This window comes from Tenrec ecaudatus, chromosome X, assembly GCF_050624435.1.
Source record: "Tenrec ecaudatus isolate mTenEca1 chromosome X, mTenEca1.hap1, whole genome shotgun sequence".
Taxonomy (NCBI): Eukaryota; Metazoa; Chordata; class Mammalia; order Afrosoricida; family Tenrecidae; genus Tenrec; species Tenrec ecaudatus.
The window spans coordinates 127,068,006-127,088,001 of record NC_134548.1 but is presented as its reverse complement, the minus strand read 5'-3'; the positions used below and the strand labels follow the sequence as shown (position 1 = coordinate 127,088,001).

At 46.3% G+C, this 19,996-nt stretch overlaps 2 protein-coding genes across 3 annotated transcripts in view; one reads left to right on the top strand and one right to left on the bottom strand.

Annotated features, from left to right (window-relative positions):
* The first annotated feature begins 398 nt into the window (after positions 1-398).
* On the top strand, positions 399-9,855 carry PGRMC1 (progesterone receptor membrane component 1). Its single transcript, XM_075538198.1, has 3 exons — positions 399-822; positions 5,634-5,789; positions 8,574-9,855. Exons 1-3 carry the CDS (start codon positions 495-497, stop codon positions 8,675-8,677), a joined length of 588 nt encoding a protein of 195 aa, XP_075394313.1. The 5' UTR covers positions 399-494; the 3' UTR covers positions 8,678-9,855.
* Positions 9,856-12,120: 2,265 nt separating this feature from the next.
* LOC142434193 (A-kinase anchor protein 17B-like) overlaps positions 12,121-19,996 on the bottom strand; it is a 45,658-nt gene continuing 37,782 nt past the window's right edge. The window contains exons 6-7 of one of the 2 annotated variants that reach the window (XM_075538892.1): positions 16,329-17,791; positions 12,121-15,410 (exon numbers count right to left, since the gene is read on the bottom strand). In XM_075538892.1, the coding sequence (XP_075395007.1) occupies positions 15,356-15,410; positions 16,329-17,791 (1,518 nt within the window). In that variant the 3' untranslated portion in view covers positions 12,121-15,355. Of the gene's footprint in view, positions 17,792-19,996 lie in introns of both variants that reach the window. The other variant, XM_075538891.1, reaches the window with a different exon arrangement.

Below are 19,996 nucleotides of genomic sequence, written 5' to 3'. Positions count from 1 at the left end.
AGGAAAGGAGAGGGGCTTGCGGGCGGGTGGGGAGGCGGAGTCTGAAGCCCCAGGGCTGGCGCGCAGCAGGTGGGGGAAGGGAGGCCGCTCCGCCTGAGCGCGCGGGTCAGGCTGCCAGGAGCCGCGGCGGGGGGGGAGGGGGGCAGGGGTACCGCGGGAGGGCGGAGCTCGTAGCTGCCGCGGGGACAGCGCAGGAATGGCCCTGGCTGAGGCAGGAGGAAGGCACGGGTGGGCTGTCATCCTCCGTGGAGAGACCGCCGCGGGCCCAGAGCGCGGCAACGTGGGGGGGGCCCGCGGAACCGCCCGGCGGGTGCGGGGGAAGGGGGAGGGGACTCGGGGCATGGACAAGGGCGTGGTCTGTTGGGCCCCGCCTCCTCCGCCGACTGGACGTCGTGCGCCCGAGCTCCAGGCGCCACTCGCTGGTGGAGAGGGAAGAGGAAGCGGCCAGTTCCGAAGCCCTGCCTCAGCCCGGCCCAACCTTTGCTCCGGAGATCATGGCTGCCGAGGAGGTGGCGGCGATGGGCGCCGAGCCGGGCGAGCTGGAGAGCGGCGGGCTGCTGCACGAGATCTTCACCTCGCCGCTCAACCTGCTGCTGCTCGGCCTCTGCATCTTCCTGCTCTACAAGATCGTGCGCGGGGACCAGCCGGCGGGCGGCAGCGACGGCGACGACGACGAGCCTCCCCCGCTGCCCCGCCTCAAGCGGCGCGACTTCACCCCTGCCGAGCTGCGGCGCTTCGACGGCGTCCAGGACCCACGTATCCTCATGGCCATCAATGGCAAGGTGTTCGATGTGACCAAAGGCCGCAAGTTCTACGGGCCTGGTAAGGCTGCCAGCCATGGGGAAACGGAGACAAAAGAAAAGGGTGGCACCTCGGGGCTGGGCTCCAGGGAGGGGAGCGGGGAGCAGGACCCCCCCCCCCACAGGACTTGGAGTGGGGAGCCGGACAGTCCTGGCGAGGCAGTTCTGGCGGTGCTCAGGGCGGGCTAGAAGCCTGGGCTGGGGGGCCAGATCCAGGACCCCCGCCGCTGAGACTGAGAACCGAACGGGGAAGCCAGCCAAGGCGCAGGAAGCTGGGGTGGGTGGGACCTGGAGATTGGGGTGGGGGGGACCGAGGGTATCAGGTTTAGGGGTTCCTGGTAAGGCTAGTGGCTTTGGACTCCAGGGAGCATGGGGAGGGGGTTGAGCGGGCGGAGGGAAGTCCAGGCTTGGGGAATCTGTGAAGGCCAAGGGTGCCAAGAGTAACCATGGTGGAAAGAGAGGGGGTGGGAGGAGAGGGAGGATGGGAGGAGGGAGGGGGTGGGATCAAGCAGCAGGTAGCAGCATTGTGCGTGGTGGGGCTCCATGTGTGCATGTGGTTTATCAGGTATGTGCGGGCGCGCGTGTGCAGTGTGACATGTGTCAGGTATGTGTGTGGCATGTGTTTGGGAGGTGTGCGTGTGCGCACCCGTAGGTGCGCGCGCGGTCTGTGTGGCGGATCGGAAAGCGAGGGAGTGGATAAGGGCGACTCCTTTGGGGGAGGGAGACAGGATGCATGTGGTGAACAATGGGGGTACGGATGACTCGATGCTAAGGCACTAACATTGTTTTCTCTGAAGCTGGAACAGAAGGACGAAGAGCTCCCCCCCACCCCATCCCACCCCAATTATTATTATTTTTTCATGGAGAGAGAAAAGAGAAGCCAGAGGATTCTGAGAAACTCAAAGGGGTCATCGGGCCTGGCAGGCTGCTGGGTTAGGGGATTTCCGATGTCCACCTGACAGGAAATGAGGGAGGGGTGGCTGGGCTGTTGCAGGGTTCCTGCCAAACCAAATCCAGCTCCTGCCTGCCATCGAGTCCAACTAGGGCCCACCCTGTAGGCCAGGGGAGAACTGTCCCCAGCCGGTTTCTGAGACTAAATCTTGAACAGAAGTAGTCTCATCCCTTTAAACTGCCGAGCCTGCAGTTCACAACCCAAAGAGTAGCTGACTACCCTACCTATCAAGGTACCTGCAAAGGTTCGTTAGAGATGAGGCTTTTCCAGCCTTGGTCGCGGAGCGGTTACACCTTGGGCTGCTAATTGCAAGGTCAGCTATTCGAAACCACCAGCCACTGTTAGGGGAGAAAGTTGTACCCTGGCCCCTTAGGCTCGCTGAGTCGGCATCAACTCGATGGCAGGGAGTTTGGGTTTGGGTTTGAGCTGCTGTCCGAATTCACCTGAAAAACTTTGAAGAAAAATATCGGTCCCTTAGTCTCTGTGGGCAGGGGGCCAAGAATCTGCATTTTTCCAAGCTCTCCCAGGAGAATTTGAGAAGTAGCCAAGTTCCCGGAAAGCCCTGGGTTATAGACTCTAGAGAAAGGGAGGAAGAGCGACTCCCTCCTCCAGGTGTGGACTCCTTTAAAACCACTGGGAGTAGGGCCACAGTGCAGTGGCTCTGCTCTCCTCCCACGGACCTGCACAGAGGAGTGAGAAGCCCCGCCTCGTCCCCTCCAATTCCTGCCACTCCTCACCTTTTCCTTGTGGACATTTTAGAATGCTTCTGCCCTGTGGCGTGGGACTGTCAAAATAATCAGAAAGCCACACCTATATTATTTTGTCTCTCTCAAGAGCGCACCTAGAGGCTTATGCAAATACCTGTGATGACTGAGCCAACACTGTAAAGCAGTCCCAACAGGGGTGGGGCACAATCTGGGGTTGCAGTTTGCAGAGTCACTGGGAGACCTGAGCACAAGGCAGCCTGAGATCTTCATGGGGGCTCTGCGACGTTTCCTTCTGATTTGACGCCACCCCTGCGGAGAATCTGCCTTTCCACCTTCCCCATGACTCTTCTGAGTCAGAATCTACAATTTAACAAGGTGATTCCTGTAGATCCCCAGGGATCCTGTTAAGACGCAGATTCTGATTCAGTGTCCTTTCTGGTTCTAGTCCTGGGGGAGTGACTGACCAGCTGTGCGGCCTTGAACAACGAATTGTCTTTTTGTGGCCTTGGCATTCCCTTTGAAAAACAATCAAAGTCTCCATTATACATAACCAGTGAGCCCATTGTGAAGTATACAAGAGGGCTTCAAAAAGTGTGTGGAAAATTCCATTATCGTTTTTTGTTCCATTTCTCCATGCACTTTTGGACACCGACTTGTATAACAGCATCATGGAAATGATAGTTCATGTTACAACCAACCAAACCAAACCCACCACCCCTGCATCGATTCCATCTTAACATGGCTCTACAGGGCCAAAGAACTGTCCCCTAGGGTTTCTGAGACTGTACACCTTTTCCGGAGCAGGATGCCTCCACTTTCTCCTAAGGATTTGAACCACCACCCATAAACCCCTGCGCCTCCAGGGCTCTTTTCCTAAAGAGCCCTGGCTCCTTATCAAAGAGTCCTAAAAGGTAACTATTTCAACTGCCTATTACTCTGTGGCAGGCCGTGTTGTCGGTGCTGCCTGTACCCCTCCAACGCACCACCATAGAGTCCGTTCAGACGCATAGGGACCCACAAGACCGGCTCCAACTGCCCCTGTGGGTCCCCAAGGCTGTAACTCTTCAGGCTGGCAGGACAGCAGTGAGCAAAGCGTGCAAGTCTCCCCTCACCAAGCTTTCATTCTAGAGAGTACACATTGTGGCGAAGGCTATTTTCTCCAAAGACGAAGCTGTCTACTCCCATAAAAAGTTACAGGCTTGGAAACTCGGAAACGCACGGGGGCAGTTTTACCCCACCCCGTAGGACTGCTGTGAGTTGGCACTGATGTGATGGTAGTGAGTTTGGAGGGTTTTTTTAGGGGGGTCATGAAAGTGGTAGCCCTTAATGACGGAAAACAAACCATTTTTCTTCAGAATCTTAAAGGAAGTCATAAAAGTCATCCATTGGGGAAGGAGTCCTGGTGCATGGTACTGGAACTTCATCCGTTCTCACAGGTGGTACAGTGCTAACCCACGAGCTTTTCATGTTTCAGGTCAGGGCTATGGCTTAAGGATCTCTCTCGGGAAAGACTACATTGTGTACAGTACAGCAGATTCTTATCGCTTTCTGGTGCCATAGTTGAGTCTGCCTAAGCCAGAGGAGACAGTCTGCATCCACACAGATGGCAGCCTTGGGGCTCCTCGGGAGCAGGCCGACTCTGTCCCCGATCACTCACTGTGAGTTAGAATCGGCTCCATAGCAACAGGCTGTAAACCTCCACGCAAAGGCCCTGCAGAATGAATGTGCGCACTGACACCCGGGGACGGTGCCAGATGCGGGGGCGCTTCAGAAGTTCATGGGAGGAACAAATTGGAAACTTTCCAGGAACTTTTGGAATTCCCTTCATATACAGTTGCATTCTAATATTCTATAGAATTATTTGGGGGATATTGATTGTTCTCTCCCCCCGCATGAACACTTTAGTGTGGTCTCACTCGTAGCTTCAAGCCCAACTGAAAAAGAGAGCGAGTATGCTGATCAGCTGTGCCATCTCTGCTTATTGACAGTGAAGGTTATGCAACATGGGGACAGCTTCTGAACCACTGATAATCTTATAAAGTGATTTTGCCTGTGCCTGTTAATGTTTAATTAAACCTTGAAGCCAACAATCTCTGTAAAATACCTTTGACTCAATTTTTTAAAAGTCAGTACACTTAGAAAAAAGTATCTTCATGGACGATCCATGATTATTCCTTAAAGAAGCCACACTGCTAGTAGCGCTCCAGCGCCTAGATGAGAACTAGGTTCAATAGTGTCTCATCCAATTCTGACCCCTAGACTCAGTGTGAGAGGAGGCCTGCTTGTGCGGTAGTTATTCAGTGGGCTGCTAACCACAAGGTCAACGGTTTGAAACCACCAGTCACTCCAAGGGAGAAAGAAAGAGGCTTTCTACTCTCATGAAGAGTTACAGTCTTGGAAACCCACAGGGAGAGTTCAACCCTGTCCTACAGGGTTACTGAGTTGGAATCGACCCAATTACAGTGAGTTGGAAGGTTGTTTGTGTTTTTGTTGGGTTTTTTTGAGATTGTTTTATCTTCATGTCTCATTCTGGACACCCCAGCCTCAGGAGACAATCAGTTAATGACTTTCTTATTAGCTACAGGCAGTCCCCTGATTGTCAACGGTTCCATGCCTAAATCTGTCTTTATGTCAAATATAGGGCCAGTGAAGCAAATGTTTGTCTTAGCATATGGTGTACTTTTCAATACATTTAAAAAGAAGACATTTAACAGATCCAGATGCACTAAAGCATCTTTAGCATAATATTAGAGTGATAGAATGTTTTGATCCATGTTGCAAAGTAGATCCTATTTGTGTTACACACCATTGTATCTACCTAAAATTTGGAAAATAATAGCCTTTATGGGGTTGGTTGGAGTGGGTTTGAGGTGGACAGATGTCTGTAACCCAAGCTACTAGGCTGTATTTGGAAATCACAACATGTTAAGCCTTTTGGTTTCCGTCGAGTGATTTAGAAGGTGAGTGACAGCGGGTCTTTCAATGTCCATTGTACAATGACAAAGGTTTCAATGTGCCTGCCGATTTCCAAACAGAACTCGCTCATCGTAGAGAAGAGAGACACTCTGTGTTGATGGGTAAGGACGCTGTTTTCCGGGTAAAGACCACTGGGCAAAAATCACTGTCTAACCAAAAAGCGATGTTTGGTTTTTTGTTTGATTCTGTTTTTTAAAGACGGGCCATACGGGGTCTTTGCTGGAAGAGATGCATCCAGGGGCCTGGCCACATTTTGCCTGGACAAGGAAGCCCTGAAGGACGAGTACGATGACCTGTCTGACCTCACTGCTGCCCAGCAGGAGACCCTGAGTGACTGGGACTCGCAGTTCACTTGTAAGCATTTTCCAAATGGTGCCGGGATCAAATTTCTGCCCATAATGGGGCTGCCTAGCAGTACAATTGTTATTGCTAAGCAGCCTGAAACCTGGGAACATTGCGATAGGCTCCTGAAGCTTAGGCTGATCAAGTTCTTGGCTTGAAGTCATCGCAGCAGTGCTGAGTCACGGGGCTGTGATTGCGTACCAATTTTGAGCTAGTTCTCCGTGGAAACGTGGGTCTCTGTTCTTGGCAGTTACGATGTTGGAGACCTGCAAAGGGTCCACACGAGTATTTTGGTGCTTGGTGTGTAGGGGCACAGACAAGAGGCCATTTTGACCACCGAAAGAGGGATTTTCATAGGTACTCTCTTGGAGACCTTGCTGTTGAAAAGCAGCCCGCATCTCTGGAAGAATGGGAGACTTGTGTTCTAGAAAACAACCTCTCTTTGAGTCTACTTCAGCCCAACTACAGGCCTCATCTACACATGAGGCCTAAAGTCTGCCCAGCAACAGTGATGTCTGCATTTGAAAAAGAAAGAAAAAGGAGACAATTGTATCGTTGCTTAGGCATGGGCTCTGAGGGCCTTGGTGGAGGAGTAAGAATGGGGAGATAAGTCCCACTTTGGAGCAGTCAGGAATTTGGCTTCTATCATGCCAAGGTTAGCACTGTAACAATATTTTATTGGCAAGAAGAATGACTCTTCCCCCGCTCTTAGGAGCCAATGTCCAAAGACAATGACCATTTCTTTGAAGCAGATCTCTCCTTTAAAATAGTGTTTTCAACTTGCTGATGACCAGGTATTATCGGTGCTTTAGCTACATCCAACCCCATCGTCTTTGAAAATACTGCTGACCTCAGAAAGTACTGGGTGAATCATTAGCCAGACATGGCTCCACCTTTAGAGTCTGGCTCTCTGGAGCAGCCTAAGTGTCACTTTAGAATAGAGGCAAGTCCTTGTCCTTTGAAAACATAATCCAGCTACCTAACATTATTGGTCTGTCTCTCTTGTGCGCTCTCTCTCTCTCTCTCTCTCTCTCTCTCTCTCTCTCTCTCTCTCTCTCTCTCTCTCTCTCTCTCTGCATCCTAAGGATGCCCTTGTAACAAAGCATTTCCTATGTGAAACCAGTAAGTTGGGATTTATAATTTGCACAGTTCTCTTTTTCGTGAGAAAAAGTCGTGTGTGTGTGTGTGGTTTTCATTTCTTAATAGCCCCAGACACTATTATGAACCTTAGCTCCGCTCAGAGCTGGTGTGGATTCCCTTAAAGGCAGGTTTCCCAGGCACTACTTGGCTTTTCCTCTTATTTGTCTTACACAGTCCCAAGAACGCTAGGGACCTTCATAATATGTTCAAATAGGGAAGTGCCAATTGTTCTCCATGTTTCTTTCACACAAAAGCAGCTCAGGTTACCTGGTTAAACAGGTTAGTTGCTCGTCTTAATTCTGGCCACGACTCAGAAAGAGGAGGCTGAGTCCTCGTGGCCCCTGGCATTGAGATGATTAACCCTGTGTTAACTTGACTGCCATAATGTGGTACTCAGCTACCTCCATCCCTTCTCCAGTCGACTGGGTTGTTTGAGGTGGGGAAAAGAATTGTGTGCTATCGCACACTTAAATCTGTTTGGTTTCCCCCCCACCCCCCGGTATTTCTCACCGTCTCTCACTCCTTCTACCACTTCTTTGAACTATGCATAAGATTTTTCCTCCATGTGGAGCAGACATTTCTGTCTCTTGCTATCCTCTTTACCCACTTGGGCTGTTATCACTGTTATCCTTCCTTCCCTTCACTGTCAAACTTCCAGCAAGTTGTCCCTCATCACGGTTTCGTTTCCTCTCTAAGTCTTCCCCCCTTCCCTGGACAATATATCTTCCAGCCCCACAATTCCACGGAATGTTCTTTCCCAGAGGCTCCCAGGCCTTGCTCTGTACTAGCACGGACTTCCCTTCTCTTGTCTTTGTGCCTTCTCCCAAGTGGAACCCTTTGAGGCTCCCCATTTCCGTGTGGGGTCTCCGGCTTGCTAAGCATCTCATTCCCTCTGGTTTGTGATGCTCCTGTCTGATAGAGGAACATTCCTTTTTCATTCCCAGGGGCCCTTCCCTCCCCTGGGCTCCTGTGATCCAGCCTCCAGGATACCTTGCTCTTGGTCGCGTACTTGGATTTTGCCCCTGTACACCCTGAGACCTTGATTGCTAAAGCCCTGTTTGACTGTGTCATTCCTTTGCTCAATGCCCTTTGCCCACCTAGAGGATAAGAAGTCCAAACTCCCCAGGCTTTCTTTTCAGGTACACTTCCCCATACTGCTTGGCCAATCTTAGCGCCTCCTACTAGCAAACGCCAGCTCTTTCTCCGGGGCTGGCTTGTGCTCACCTACATTCTTTTGTACATGGTGTTTCCCCTCCTGCAAATGGCGCCCTCCCCAAATCCTACAGCTTCTGCCGCGTTCAGCCTTGGTTACCTGTCTTCTTGCCATGGAGTGTTCCCAGGGGCTTCTAACAAAGGAACGATTACCCCTCTCAACCTTCACACACATCAGCATGATTCATTGGAACATGACCTCAGCCCTACTGTCCAACAGGGCTCCCCGCCTTATAATCCATCTTCCGAACAAGCTCGCCCTTGGAAGGCAAGGACTGTGTCATAAGAGCACCTTTGCCACCCTCCCCTCCCAGAGCCTACCACGTTGCTGTGCATGCACCAGGCCTCCGATAAATGCTTTCGAACCAAGTTCCTGGTCATTTTCTAGAAAGCACGAGAATGACTATTAGTATGTTGTGTTTTTGTTTTTCTCTCCGCCTCCAGTCAAGTACCATCACGTGGGCAAACTGCTGAAGGAGGGAGAGGAGCCAACTGTGTACTCAGATGAAGAAGAACCAAAAGATGAGAATGAGCGGAAAAATGATTAAGGCATTCTGTGGAAGCATATCTATTTTTGTATCTTGCAAAAATCATTTGTAACATTCCAGTCTGTCCTTAAAAGCATTGTGATTTCAATATTTAGAAAAGTCTTGAACTTGCTATAAACATTTTAAAATTGTAACATGCTAGTGGCACGGAGAAAATGAAATTCTGTCTTATAATGTGCATGAGATGCGTGTGCGTCACAAATCAGAAAGGGAAGTACAGTGCTGTCGTCAGAATGTTAATATTCTGGGCTTTGTTCTTCAGCTGTAGTTAGTGCACGCTGAGTCTAAACTTGGTGGGGAAGGGGTTGTGTGTATGGCAGGGCTTGTTTGTTTTTCAGACAGTTGAAGACTTTGCTATTCCCCCAAACGGATAAACATCTTAGCTATGCAAAGTGCTTCAACCACCAAGAACAAAGGACCAACTTTCAGTCAGGATGGTCTTTAAAGAACTTTCATTTCAATCGAGTGAACTGCATGATTTCTGTTTATCTACCTCTAAAGTAAATCTGCAGTATTCCGACGAATTTGGTGTGGAGTCAAGAGATCTAAATAGGATCTCAGAGCTGGACTCACTTGACCAAAATTTTTTTTAAAAATTGTTTCTAAGTGACTCGGTATGAAAAAGAGGTCTTGAGGAGACTAAAGTAAAGCCGGCAATGGGAAAGAACATTGAAAAATAAGCTGGCTTGCCTACAGACTTACATTTCTGAAGATGCTAGCACTGTCTGCCCAGCCCCCGTGTTCATGGTGAAGTAATCATTAATTTATACAATCGGAAGTGAGGAGGAGGGTGTACTGAGGAGCAGGTGCGTGCTCACCTGAGAACCTTCATACACATCCCCACAGAATGAGGAAGCAGTACGCATCACACTGGCCAAGTGGTTTTCAAAAGTATATTCCTGAGGTGTAACAGTCGTGTTGTTACAAAACTAGAGCCACTGCAAAAAGTCGTAGTCCAAGTGTCTTAAGTCTTTGATGTAGGTTTTTTGGTTAACACTAAACTTAGCTTAAGTAGACTGTACAGTTGTGTGAATTTGCAAAAGTATTATATGAACAACTAGTGAGGTTTCAAACTCTTGTAGTTCAGCAGTCATTGTATTTTCTTGTGAGTTGTGTTTTACCTCAAATCAGAAAATGAAATGAAGTGCTTTGGTCAGTTAATAAAATGGTTTTACCCCATCGAGTGTGATAGGCTGTTTTCTTCTTGTTTGTAAAGCACCAGATTCAATCATTTCACACTAGCTTAGGAGAGTTTTCACTTTGGAATGCGGATGGCTTTATTCCAGAAGAGACAAGGAGCACAAACATCGGAAACTTCACACCACAAACCACCAGCTTGTCATGAACTGCCCGCCACACCCAAGTACCGCTGAGTAGATTCTGATTCATAGCAACCCTATATAGGGTCTCCAAGACTGAGTGTAGGGACAGTCTCAGCTTTCTTCCAGAGAGTGACTGGTGGGTTTGAACTGTTAACCTTGTGGTTTGCAGCCCAACGCCTAACCCACATGCCACCACGGCTCCTGTTTAGAACTTATTCGATGATTTGTGACTTGCCAAATTGTGCCTCAAGTCAAAACCCTCTAAGCTGTAAATGGTGAATGACTATCTTGAGGCTTAAGGTAATGAATGGCTACGGTTTCATAACCTTGTTCAAATAAGCAAGGTTATTAAAGAGTTAATATACTAGCGGCATTGCTATGGAGTGCTAAGGCAAGATTTTGTTTTTGTGTCTGATCAGGAACACTCTGCCATTTGTTGGCTCATTGTGACCATACAGGACAGGGTAGAACTGCCCCTGGGGGTTTTTTAGATTGTAACGAGTTACAGGAGTAGAAAGCCCCAAGCCGCAGCTAACAGTTTCGAACTGCAACCTTGTGTGTCACAACTCAATGTGTAACCACTAACCAGGGGTCTCTCTATTAGCAAAGTTAATTCTGGCTGCAGCAAAAGGATATCGCATTTATGTGTAGTCGGTTGTATGAGCAGCCTGGTGCTCCGAATCTGCGTCTCTATCATTTTACTGTTGGTCCTGGCAGCATTTTCTTAGAGATGTGCTCTAAAGATCCCAGGGTACCATTCTTCATGCCATCAAAGTATATTGCACCTATCTGTTGAAATGTGCCGCTCTTCCCCACTAGGTTTCACTCAACAAATACTCAAGTGCCTATTTCGTGCCAAACAACCTCATAGACCTTCTGCTTTGGGGAAGGGGTAGAGAAGAGAGGTTGGGCCTGAAATCTCATTCAAGCATGAGATTAGCCTTTTACTGGCTTACCTCTTGCCAAGAGGAAATATTTAGATTCTAGAGCCTCATTACAGCTCCAATCCGAAGAGCTTGATACCCTCCATTCAGAGATGAAGCAACACTGCATTAAATACATGCAAAGTGATAGGACGCAAAGCCAGGCATTGGATCTAAACACGTCTCAAAACTGGCTAGCATATTCCTAAGCTATATTATGTAAAAGGACCATGTGAGAAGAGGGAGTGGCTGTAAAATTCACTCCAGCAAGTGGGGGTGTTCAAGTTATCTGTTTGCTCCCCACCTGCTTTCATTCAACCTGACCCAGAGATTCTGTCACCGGGCCTCACATCTGTAGTTCAGCAGCAGCATTTTGCGTACATGTGTTTGAATATGTCTCCATACTCGCAGCTGCTCTGCATAGTTTAACTTTCACTGAGTTAATGCCAATCACAGATCCAGAACAAACAGCCATACATTCCTAGCTGTTAAGAGCTCTTGGAACCCAAGAACCCTTTCAGCTCTCAAGTGGCCAGATTTTACTCTGAAGGTACATCTGCCTTTGTGATGTAATACTTAGAGGCAGTTTGCTGTACATTTCAAGTGAAAATGCAGCCTGACACTCTGTATCATCAAAGACTGATTCCTGAGGCCCCTAGATTCTTACACTAGACTCTTCATCCCATACCCAGACTTCTGGTATTTTTGGTGCTGCATGATTTTTAACATTTTCCCAGGTGCTGAAGGGATAAGACACAATTCAGTGGAGCCCATAAACTCAAAAACTCTCTGCCATTGAGTCAATCCTGGCTCCTAGCAACCCTAGAGGACAGGGTAAGAACTGACCTGTGAGTTTCTCCCAGGCAGCAGCTGGTGGTTTGATCTGCTTAGGTTTCAGAGCACAGCCCGCACACAGTGAGGCTCCTTAGTGCAGTCTACAGTTCCTACTTTTTAAATAGCGCTGCTTAAACATTTGCTGATGGGAAGACCACTATTTCAATTTATCCAAAATATAAACAACTTCAGTTCAGTGAGGAAGAGTTCATTTCTACAAACTGCAAAGAAATTTCCTATTAACACTAGACATCAGCACTGCCACAGAAAATGTTTGTTTACCTGTAGTCAATGAACGGAGATCCAAAGTTCACTATAACAATTTTATTTTTAATATATCTGAAAATTAAATATCTATCTTTTCTCTACCAATGCAAATGAGGATTAGCAACAGTAGTGCAAAGCAGCATACTACAGGTAGAAACATTTCACCCCAAAGTGGAATTATCCGCATTTATTGAAAAGTTAACATTTTCAACCATTTTTGAACAAATAAAAATACATTTATTTGGTTCTTATTTTCAAAAGTACCAGGTTCAGTGACTTACTACCTGAGAAATAGAACAAAAACACATGGACAGGTTTTTAGCTTTCTGAAGACACTGACAGCAATGCTTCTAAAGAGCAACATGAGAACACTTCAAAAAACCATCTGTAGAGTTCAGGCGCTTACTGCATTAAGACATAGAAAGAAACCCCAGAGAACCCAAAATAAGACAACGAAGAGAAATTCCATTTACACCACTGAAGGAACAGCACAAGGGAGAATGAAGACGGTCATAGAAAGTGGTTGCAAGATCCTCAGTGCGGTTCTGTTCCTTCTGGAGCCAGTCGACTGAAACGTCCAGGAAACCTTGTTCTCTTCCTTACTTGAGGCCTATGCCAAACGAGGTCTCCTCACATCTTGAATGCATTAGCCAAGAAACAGATAGCCACCCCCAGGGTTGTACCAAAGGAAACATCAAACTGGTATATTTACTTTCTTCTGGGTCCTCCCTAAGACAGTATCAAACAAACAAAACAAAATGTTCTACAGAAGTGACTTAGCACCAATTCTAGTATACCAAAAAAAGATGTTCATGCTAAATTCTGCATTTATTTATTTTTATACGAATGGTTACTGAGCAGCAAATTGTCTTCATGCCTATAAACTCTGCAAAGGAAAGAAAATCAAATTATAAGCAACATTGAGATTTATTTCGTCAAGGCCAGCCTAACTGCTTTCCATTACAAGCCCATAGTGTTCTTTGTGCCGGTGGCATGAAATATGAGAGAGAGTCGGGGGGGGGGGGGGCAGGCTATCACTGGAGGAGAATAATACCTAGTTATCAAAAGTTTTCTGACTGAATACAAGCTGTTAGTAGTGTAAAAGGCTACTCTGGAGAACAGTACTTTGAACATGAATAGTCATTGCTAGTCTTGAGAAAAGAAAAGGCACTCACGCCATGAGCGAGTGTTCAGATTTGATCAACCAAATCTGGTCTCCATGGCAGAGTCTCTGGCTTGAAAACCTAATGGAACACAAGAGAGCCACTCAGTGCTCACTACATTATGGACACAATCTCCTACGTTGCACACATTTCCAAACGTGTACAGGTATTGAAATGTGATCAAAAGAGATGAAACATGTGACTTTCAATAAATGAGATTTTGTAGCCTCTTCAGATTACAGGTCACACAGGAGGCTAGTTATGAGACTGACAGGCATGCTACCCGGCTCTATCAGCTGGGACTTTTCTACATAATATCAAATGAAGACTAAAATGAACCCCATCAGAGTAAATCGTACTTACTGCTACCTTCTGTGGGTTAAAGTCACCCCCTTTTTCTGTTTCAGTCTCTAATCTCGGTGATGTGTCTTCGATTGGCAGGTCAGATGATAGAGAGGTTTGTTAAAAGGTTGGGGTGGAGTAGGGGGTGGGGGAAGAAGTCATTTACTGACCCTGAGGTCCTAAGTCCTGTGTAAGGCAGAATGAATCAGCCAAACTTTCTAAAGAACATGTACTGCACTAATGTGTAAGTCTTTAAGAATCTATAAAATATCTCCATTTAAAAACATATGTAAGAAGTCCAAAACCAGTAGGTAGAAAGAGAAATTGCTTATGTGAAGAACTTACAAATCCTGCACGCATTACGTTTTTCCCCAGCTAGAAAACTATAAGCTTTGCACTTGACTCTTTCTAACCCCATGGCATTCTGGGGGATTAAAGAGGCACTTGTTAAAAAGTCAACTTGGGGGGTACTCAGTGACTCTTTACCAACTGATGTCACCCAACCCTGAGTGAAAGGATTACATAGCATGAAATGGAATACTATCAGGTCCTCCCTTCCCAAGTGCCCTTAATGGTGCTCCAGGATCTTTCCAACTTTCCTTTCGCAAACCCCACTGGTTAAGTCACTTCAATCTGGTCGCATTGCGAGGATGGACAGACATGGGGCTCTTCACCAGAAAAATCAACTCTGCTAGTGATATGCTTAGGCCTCAAAGAACATCTGATCTTCTTTGATAGAGTCTTCTTCCAAAAATTTGTCTCCCAAAGGACAACTCTTTGAGTAATGTAAGCATGCGAGGAGACTTCAACAAGTTTGTGGAAAATGTGTATTCTGTGTGCGAGGAAAAAAAAACTGCATGGCTGTCAACGTTTGGACACCAAAATAAACTTTTACTAGCTTGTCACAACATGCCTGAACAGGATCGACTTTGAGGCACTAAGAAGGAAAAGACATGGGTTCGAAAAGAGCCCCTGTCCAAGCAACATACAGTCTACGAATGCAAGAACAAAGCTCACATTTCTGGTGAAACAAGGAGGAAGGATGATGAGCTCGATGATGTTTTATGAGAGTTTACAGGGACAATGGCAATGGCCCCCCATGAACTCAGCAGTGTACCCATGGGTAACTCATTTCATGAAGGGAAGGAGATGGTGATGAAGAGGAAGCTTGTGGTGGCAGACCATCGCCCTCCATTGTCAAGGAAACAATTTATCTAGCCCATGCCCTCATTAAAGAGGGCCCACAACTAACAACAGAAACAATAGCCAACAGCATAGAAATCTCAGTTGGAGACCCCAATCGAATGGTTCAAAAAAAAATCTCAGTTGGCTCAGCTTACACACACTTAGGATTGAAAACTGGAAATCGAGCACACTTGCTGCTTGGTGAATGCCCAAACTGCAGATAATAGCAGAGTTTTCTATGGCAATTTTAAACAGGCGGGATCAAGGTGCTGTCGCATTTCTTTAAATAGCTGGAACAGGACATGAAACATGGGTCTGTCGGTATGATCCTGAACACAAAGCACAACCAAAGCAATGACTACCGATAGATAAAAGTGGTCCAGTCAAAGCCAAAATGGACCTGTTCATGTTAACAGTTTGGCGGGCTGTTCAAGGCAGTTTTCTTGTTGTTTCTGTGGGGGAAGGCCAAAGAGTAATAACACCTGCTTCTGATGAGCGTGTCTTGAGAAAGGCGGCCTCAGTTTGAGCAGAAAGTGCCCAGCGAAGTTTCATCTGTGAGCCTTCACCACCACCACCACCACCACCGTGCTCATTCCTGTCATCAAACAAGGGCCATTTTGCAAGAATTTCGATGGGAGATCATTAGGCATCCACCTTACTGTTCTGGTTGGGCTCTTCTTGATTTTTGTTTCCTAATCTTAAAAGAAAGAAAAAAATCTGTAAAGGGCACCCAAATTCTTTAATTAAAAAAAAAAAGATTGCATTGAGTTTAAATTAAATTCCCAGGATGCTCAGTTCTTTAGGGGTGGACTAAATAAATGTCCCAGTCGTGATGGTGCTCATGTTTAGAAACACAGCTTGTATTTTTATCTTTGCGCCCTATTTTTTCCCCCATGAACTTTTTGAAATCCCCTTGTATTACTAAAATAATTTCCTTCTGGTGGATCCTCATGAAACATTCTAGTGTTGTAAAGAAATTTATCATTATGTTCTAATTACCATCTCTCTTCTCTAAAATGTTTGTAGATCAACATGAGTTAGGAAAGTTGGTTGCTGCTCATGGTGTCTCTGACCAAATCAAAGAATCTAGAAAAAGTTCCTTACTTGTTTGGCTCAGTTGACAAAATGATGAGGTTATGGCAGCTAAGGAGACAGGCCTCAACCCCTCTCAGAGTTCCCTTGCTCCTTGGCTGGCACAAAATTAAAGTTGCACTTGAACTGCATAAATGTCTGTCCTTGGACCAAGAAGTTTGGCAAGCACATGGCTTTACCAACCTTGAGCATCTAGCTGTTTTGTATTTCCAATGTTTGCCAATACGCTAAGGTCATTTTGAGACAAGGCATGGCATTTAACCTTGCTCAAGCTTTTAAATGTGTCTCATTTGTGTTGTAGTGGCTAGCTAGATAGCTATATCTGTTTTTAAAATGGTCTTCTTGCAAATTGTTTACTGTGAAGAAGAGTGTTCTTAGTCCACGTGACCATCAAAACATTTGAAAATATAAAGAACCGGTGGCGTGGTTTCCTAAATAGCGCCCATAGCCACTGTCTTCCTGATTATTATGTCTATTATAATAATCATCAGAATGCAGCATGAAATCGTCAGAATTTTCATACCTTTGAAGCCTTCTTTCACTCTGGTTGTATTTTGACTCCCAAGGAGGCTCTCTTCTGGGGGAAAACTCTCTCAAATGGAAAGCATCCGCACTTTGTGATGATGTTGTTGGCACATGAGAAGGTCTGTAGTTCGGGTGCTGGTTGAATATGGTACCATTAAGCCTCCTCCTCTTTCTTGAAACATCCTCTAGTAAGTCAGTGGAACTGGCCTTATGATAGTAACCTTCATCAGACAAGTGTTTGGGGCCCAGCTTCTCCCTCTTTTTGCTGTAGCTTCTATCATTTCTAACGGCATCCTCTTCGCCCTCAAGTCGTGAGCACCTCGGTTCATACTGAGACCTCTTGCTTGGTTTCCTAAGCTTGTCTTGGGAGTGTTTTTTCTCACCATCCTGCTTATATTTTGAATGCAAGGTCTCCTGACCTGATCTAGTGTCTTGATCACAAGTTGTGGTTCCGTCAGAATCAAGGGGTTCTTTTTCTGGAGAGCTAGAACATGCAGCCGCAGAATTCTCGTGCTCCTCTCCGCTTGCACAGCTAAGGGTTTCGTGGAAACATTCGGAATCACTACTGATTTCCTCTAAGGCATCTTTCCATTCCAGATCGAGGTCTGCTGATGTTGGGGCCTCATAGGTCTCTTCGCAAAGATGGCTCTGTCTATCAGTCAGGGAAAGTTGATCATCCCACTCACTGGCTGAATCTTCGAGATGCTCTTTAAAGCCCTTGGAACATTCTTTGGCATAGTTCATGGTTTCTCCTGCTTGTGGTCTATGGTCAGGAACAGGAGTACAAATCCTTTTCCAATAATCATCTTCTGGGGCATCTTCCAGGTTTGGCATTGGGCTCAAACTGGTTATGAAATGGCTGCATTTGGTCAAATTGATCTGAAACCCACTTTCGTTGGGATGGACAGTCCTCTGCCACTGGTATGTGCTTGTTAAGTGATGGGGTTCTAGAAAGCCACGGACATATTTTGGAGCGTGATAATAGTTTAAGAGATAGTTGATAAATCCATCTGTTTCATAAACCTTCTCTCTTCTGCCACAGTCTCTCTCATGCAATTCAGAAGCATAGAATTTTGTAGGGCTCTGGCAATCATCTTTCTTGAAGGACTGATCTTGAATTTTGGACATCTGCAAAGGATTCTGGTCAGAGATTAAGCTGTGATCATATTCATCACTTAATAATTTTCTGGCTCTCTCTTTTCTAGCTAAATGCCTTGATTTTCTCTTCCTAAGGTGGTGGGAAGGTTTACGTAAGTGAGTCCCTGTTCTTTTCTTCATTTTGTGTTTTCGTTGAGTGTCTGACTTGGCAAGCTGATATTTGGACCTTTCCTCTTGATATGGAAGATACGGAGGGTTTAACTCGTCTCCCTCCAGAGTTGCCAATGTGTCCCCTGAAGCAAGATCTTTCTTGGCTTCAGGGCCTGCCACATCTGCCATCTCTGGGTTAAATGAGGTGGATCCCTTTAAAGAAAAAAAAAAGAAGAAAAGGTTAAAAAATCTTACATGAAAAACTAAACACACACACACAAAGAAAAACTAAACACATGAAGCTTTATTTCCAAGAAAAGTCAACTCTCTGACATTGTTCTCAAGAGATGTCTAACAACACCTGGGATTGATCTAAATTAGGAATAATATTGAGCTGAGGAAATGGGGGACACAAAATTAGATGTCTCCTTCTAATAGGGGCTGCTTTTACGATGCCTGCATCCATCCTAATGCTAGAAGGTCCCACACTTTTACGTGGTTCTCATAGCTCCCAACATCATGCTTTTTTGTTGTTGTTGTTTCTTCTCCATTTGTTCAAAAGTTCAGGAGAGCCAAATGTTCCAGGTATTGTTTGAGGAGTTGAGCATCTGAAGAGACATAAGCAATGATCTCTAACACTCCCAGAAAATGCTCCAACAAGCTGGAGAAAATGTGCCCTCTATTTGATGGGGTTGGCTAAGAGGCTCATCTGGCTTAAAAGTCTTTGAGGTTTTGACTCCAGCTTCTTACAGTGGGATGGAGATGAGGCATCTCAGAGTTCTAAACTCTTCACCCCTGCCTCCCCCATCTCTGTAAGAAGCATAGTAGTAAGTCAATCTGGGTAGGTGAAAGGTGCCGCCCATGGGCCTCACCCTGACAACTGACCCAAATCAGGGCAGAGTGTTTACCAATTACCTGGGATTAGAACTCACTGACTGGGAAATAAGTATAAGGTGTTCCCAGTGCCAAGAATTAGGCATCTGCACACATTGAAAGAGACAAATTCTTAGAGGGGTCACCCATGGCAGTCACCAAGGTTAACGATCAAAGATTTAGCTAAACCCATCCCAGTGAGTCATAGCGACCCTGAATACAGTTTCAGAGGCTGTAAATCTTTATGAGAGCAGATAGCTGGTGGGTTAGAACCATTGACCCTGTGGTTAGCAGTTCAATGCTTACTCAGTACAGTATCACCAGGGCTTCTTAAAAGAACCAGCTGGCCTTGGTCAAGTTGTAATTGTGCAATTTTTCTGATCCCGATCCCACTAAGTTTGGCCACACTGCTGAGTGATTAATGTGGCACACTTGTCCACATTAAGGACCAGACAGCTCATCTATATAAAAGTCCATAAACTCTAGGTAGGTTGTTGACTCAACATATGAGGGGGTTGCAAAAAGTTTATGGGGAGAAGTCCCCACCTTTGAATTCCAGTGTTTTCTCAAAGAACATGTGGAAGTCCCTCATGTTTTCTCAAAGAACATGTGGAAGTCCCTAATGACTATCCATGTACTGGGCAGGATCCTAATGGCATTCCCTCCATGTATGTGAACAAAGATTTTAACTGAACATATGGGGAGCCTTTCTGCCATGTGATCCGGGGCATCCACAGCATCTGGCTATGTTAAGGAGCACACTCAGTGGAAAGGATACCTTTCAAAAAGAAAACTCGCCAAGCCAAACAATCGCTCTGTAATGTGAGAAATTCCTCATGAAATAGTTTCCGACTAGACCAACATGAGCTATTACACAAAGGTATCTGCTCCCTGTTCTCCCTTCTTATCCACACCTGCTGCAGATGAGGGGACCAGGAAGGTGACAGCACTACAAACTGAACACTCGCACCAGCCATCTCTCCCCCACCCCTGGTATTTTCTGTGGCGCTGATGTAAAGCAGAGAAAAGAGCTAAAGAGCTCTGCACGCCCACATCCAGAAATCTAGAAACCCAGCGTGTGGGGGAGGGTGGCGGCAGCAAAGAGACACGTCTCCCTTTAGAGCAGTGGTTCTCAACCTTCCTAATGCCATGACCCTTTCATACAGTTCGTGTCGTGGTGACCCTCAACCATAAAATTATTGTCGTTGCTACTTCATAACTGTCATTTTGTTACTGTTAAAATGGGGTGACCCCTGCAAAAGGGTCCTTTGGCCCCCAAAGAGGTCACGACCCATAGGTTGAAAACGACTGCTTTAGAGAATTTGGACAGCCCTCTCAGAAGTCTAGAAGCCCAGGTGACATAGTGGTTACACGTTGGGCTGCTAACCACAATGCCAGTGGTTCAAAACCATCAGTGGCTCCAAGAGTAAAAAAAATGAGACTTTCTACTCACGTAAAGAGTTAACAATCTTGGAAGCCCACAGGGCAGTTATACCCTATTCTCTAGGGTCACTATGAGTCAGCATCGACTCGAAGGCAGTGAGT

What these genes read in the sequence shown, in the direction of transcription:
- PGRMC1 (XM_075538198.1), top strand. Translation starts at nt 495, where the DNA reads ATGGCTGCCGAGGAGGTGGCGGCGATGGGCGCCGAGCCGGGCGAGCTG. An exon ending in CCGCAAGTTCTACGGGCCTG is followed by an intron (nt 823 to 5,633) that starts GTAAGGCTGCCA and finishes TGTTTTTTAAAG; the next exon opens with ACGGGCCATACGGGGTCTTT. An exon ending in CTGGGACTCGCAGTTCACTT is followed by an intron (nt 5,790 to 8,573) that starts GTAAGCATTTTC and finishes CTCCGCCTCCAG; the next exon opens with TCAAGTACCATCACGTGGGC.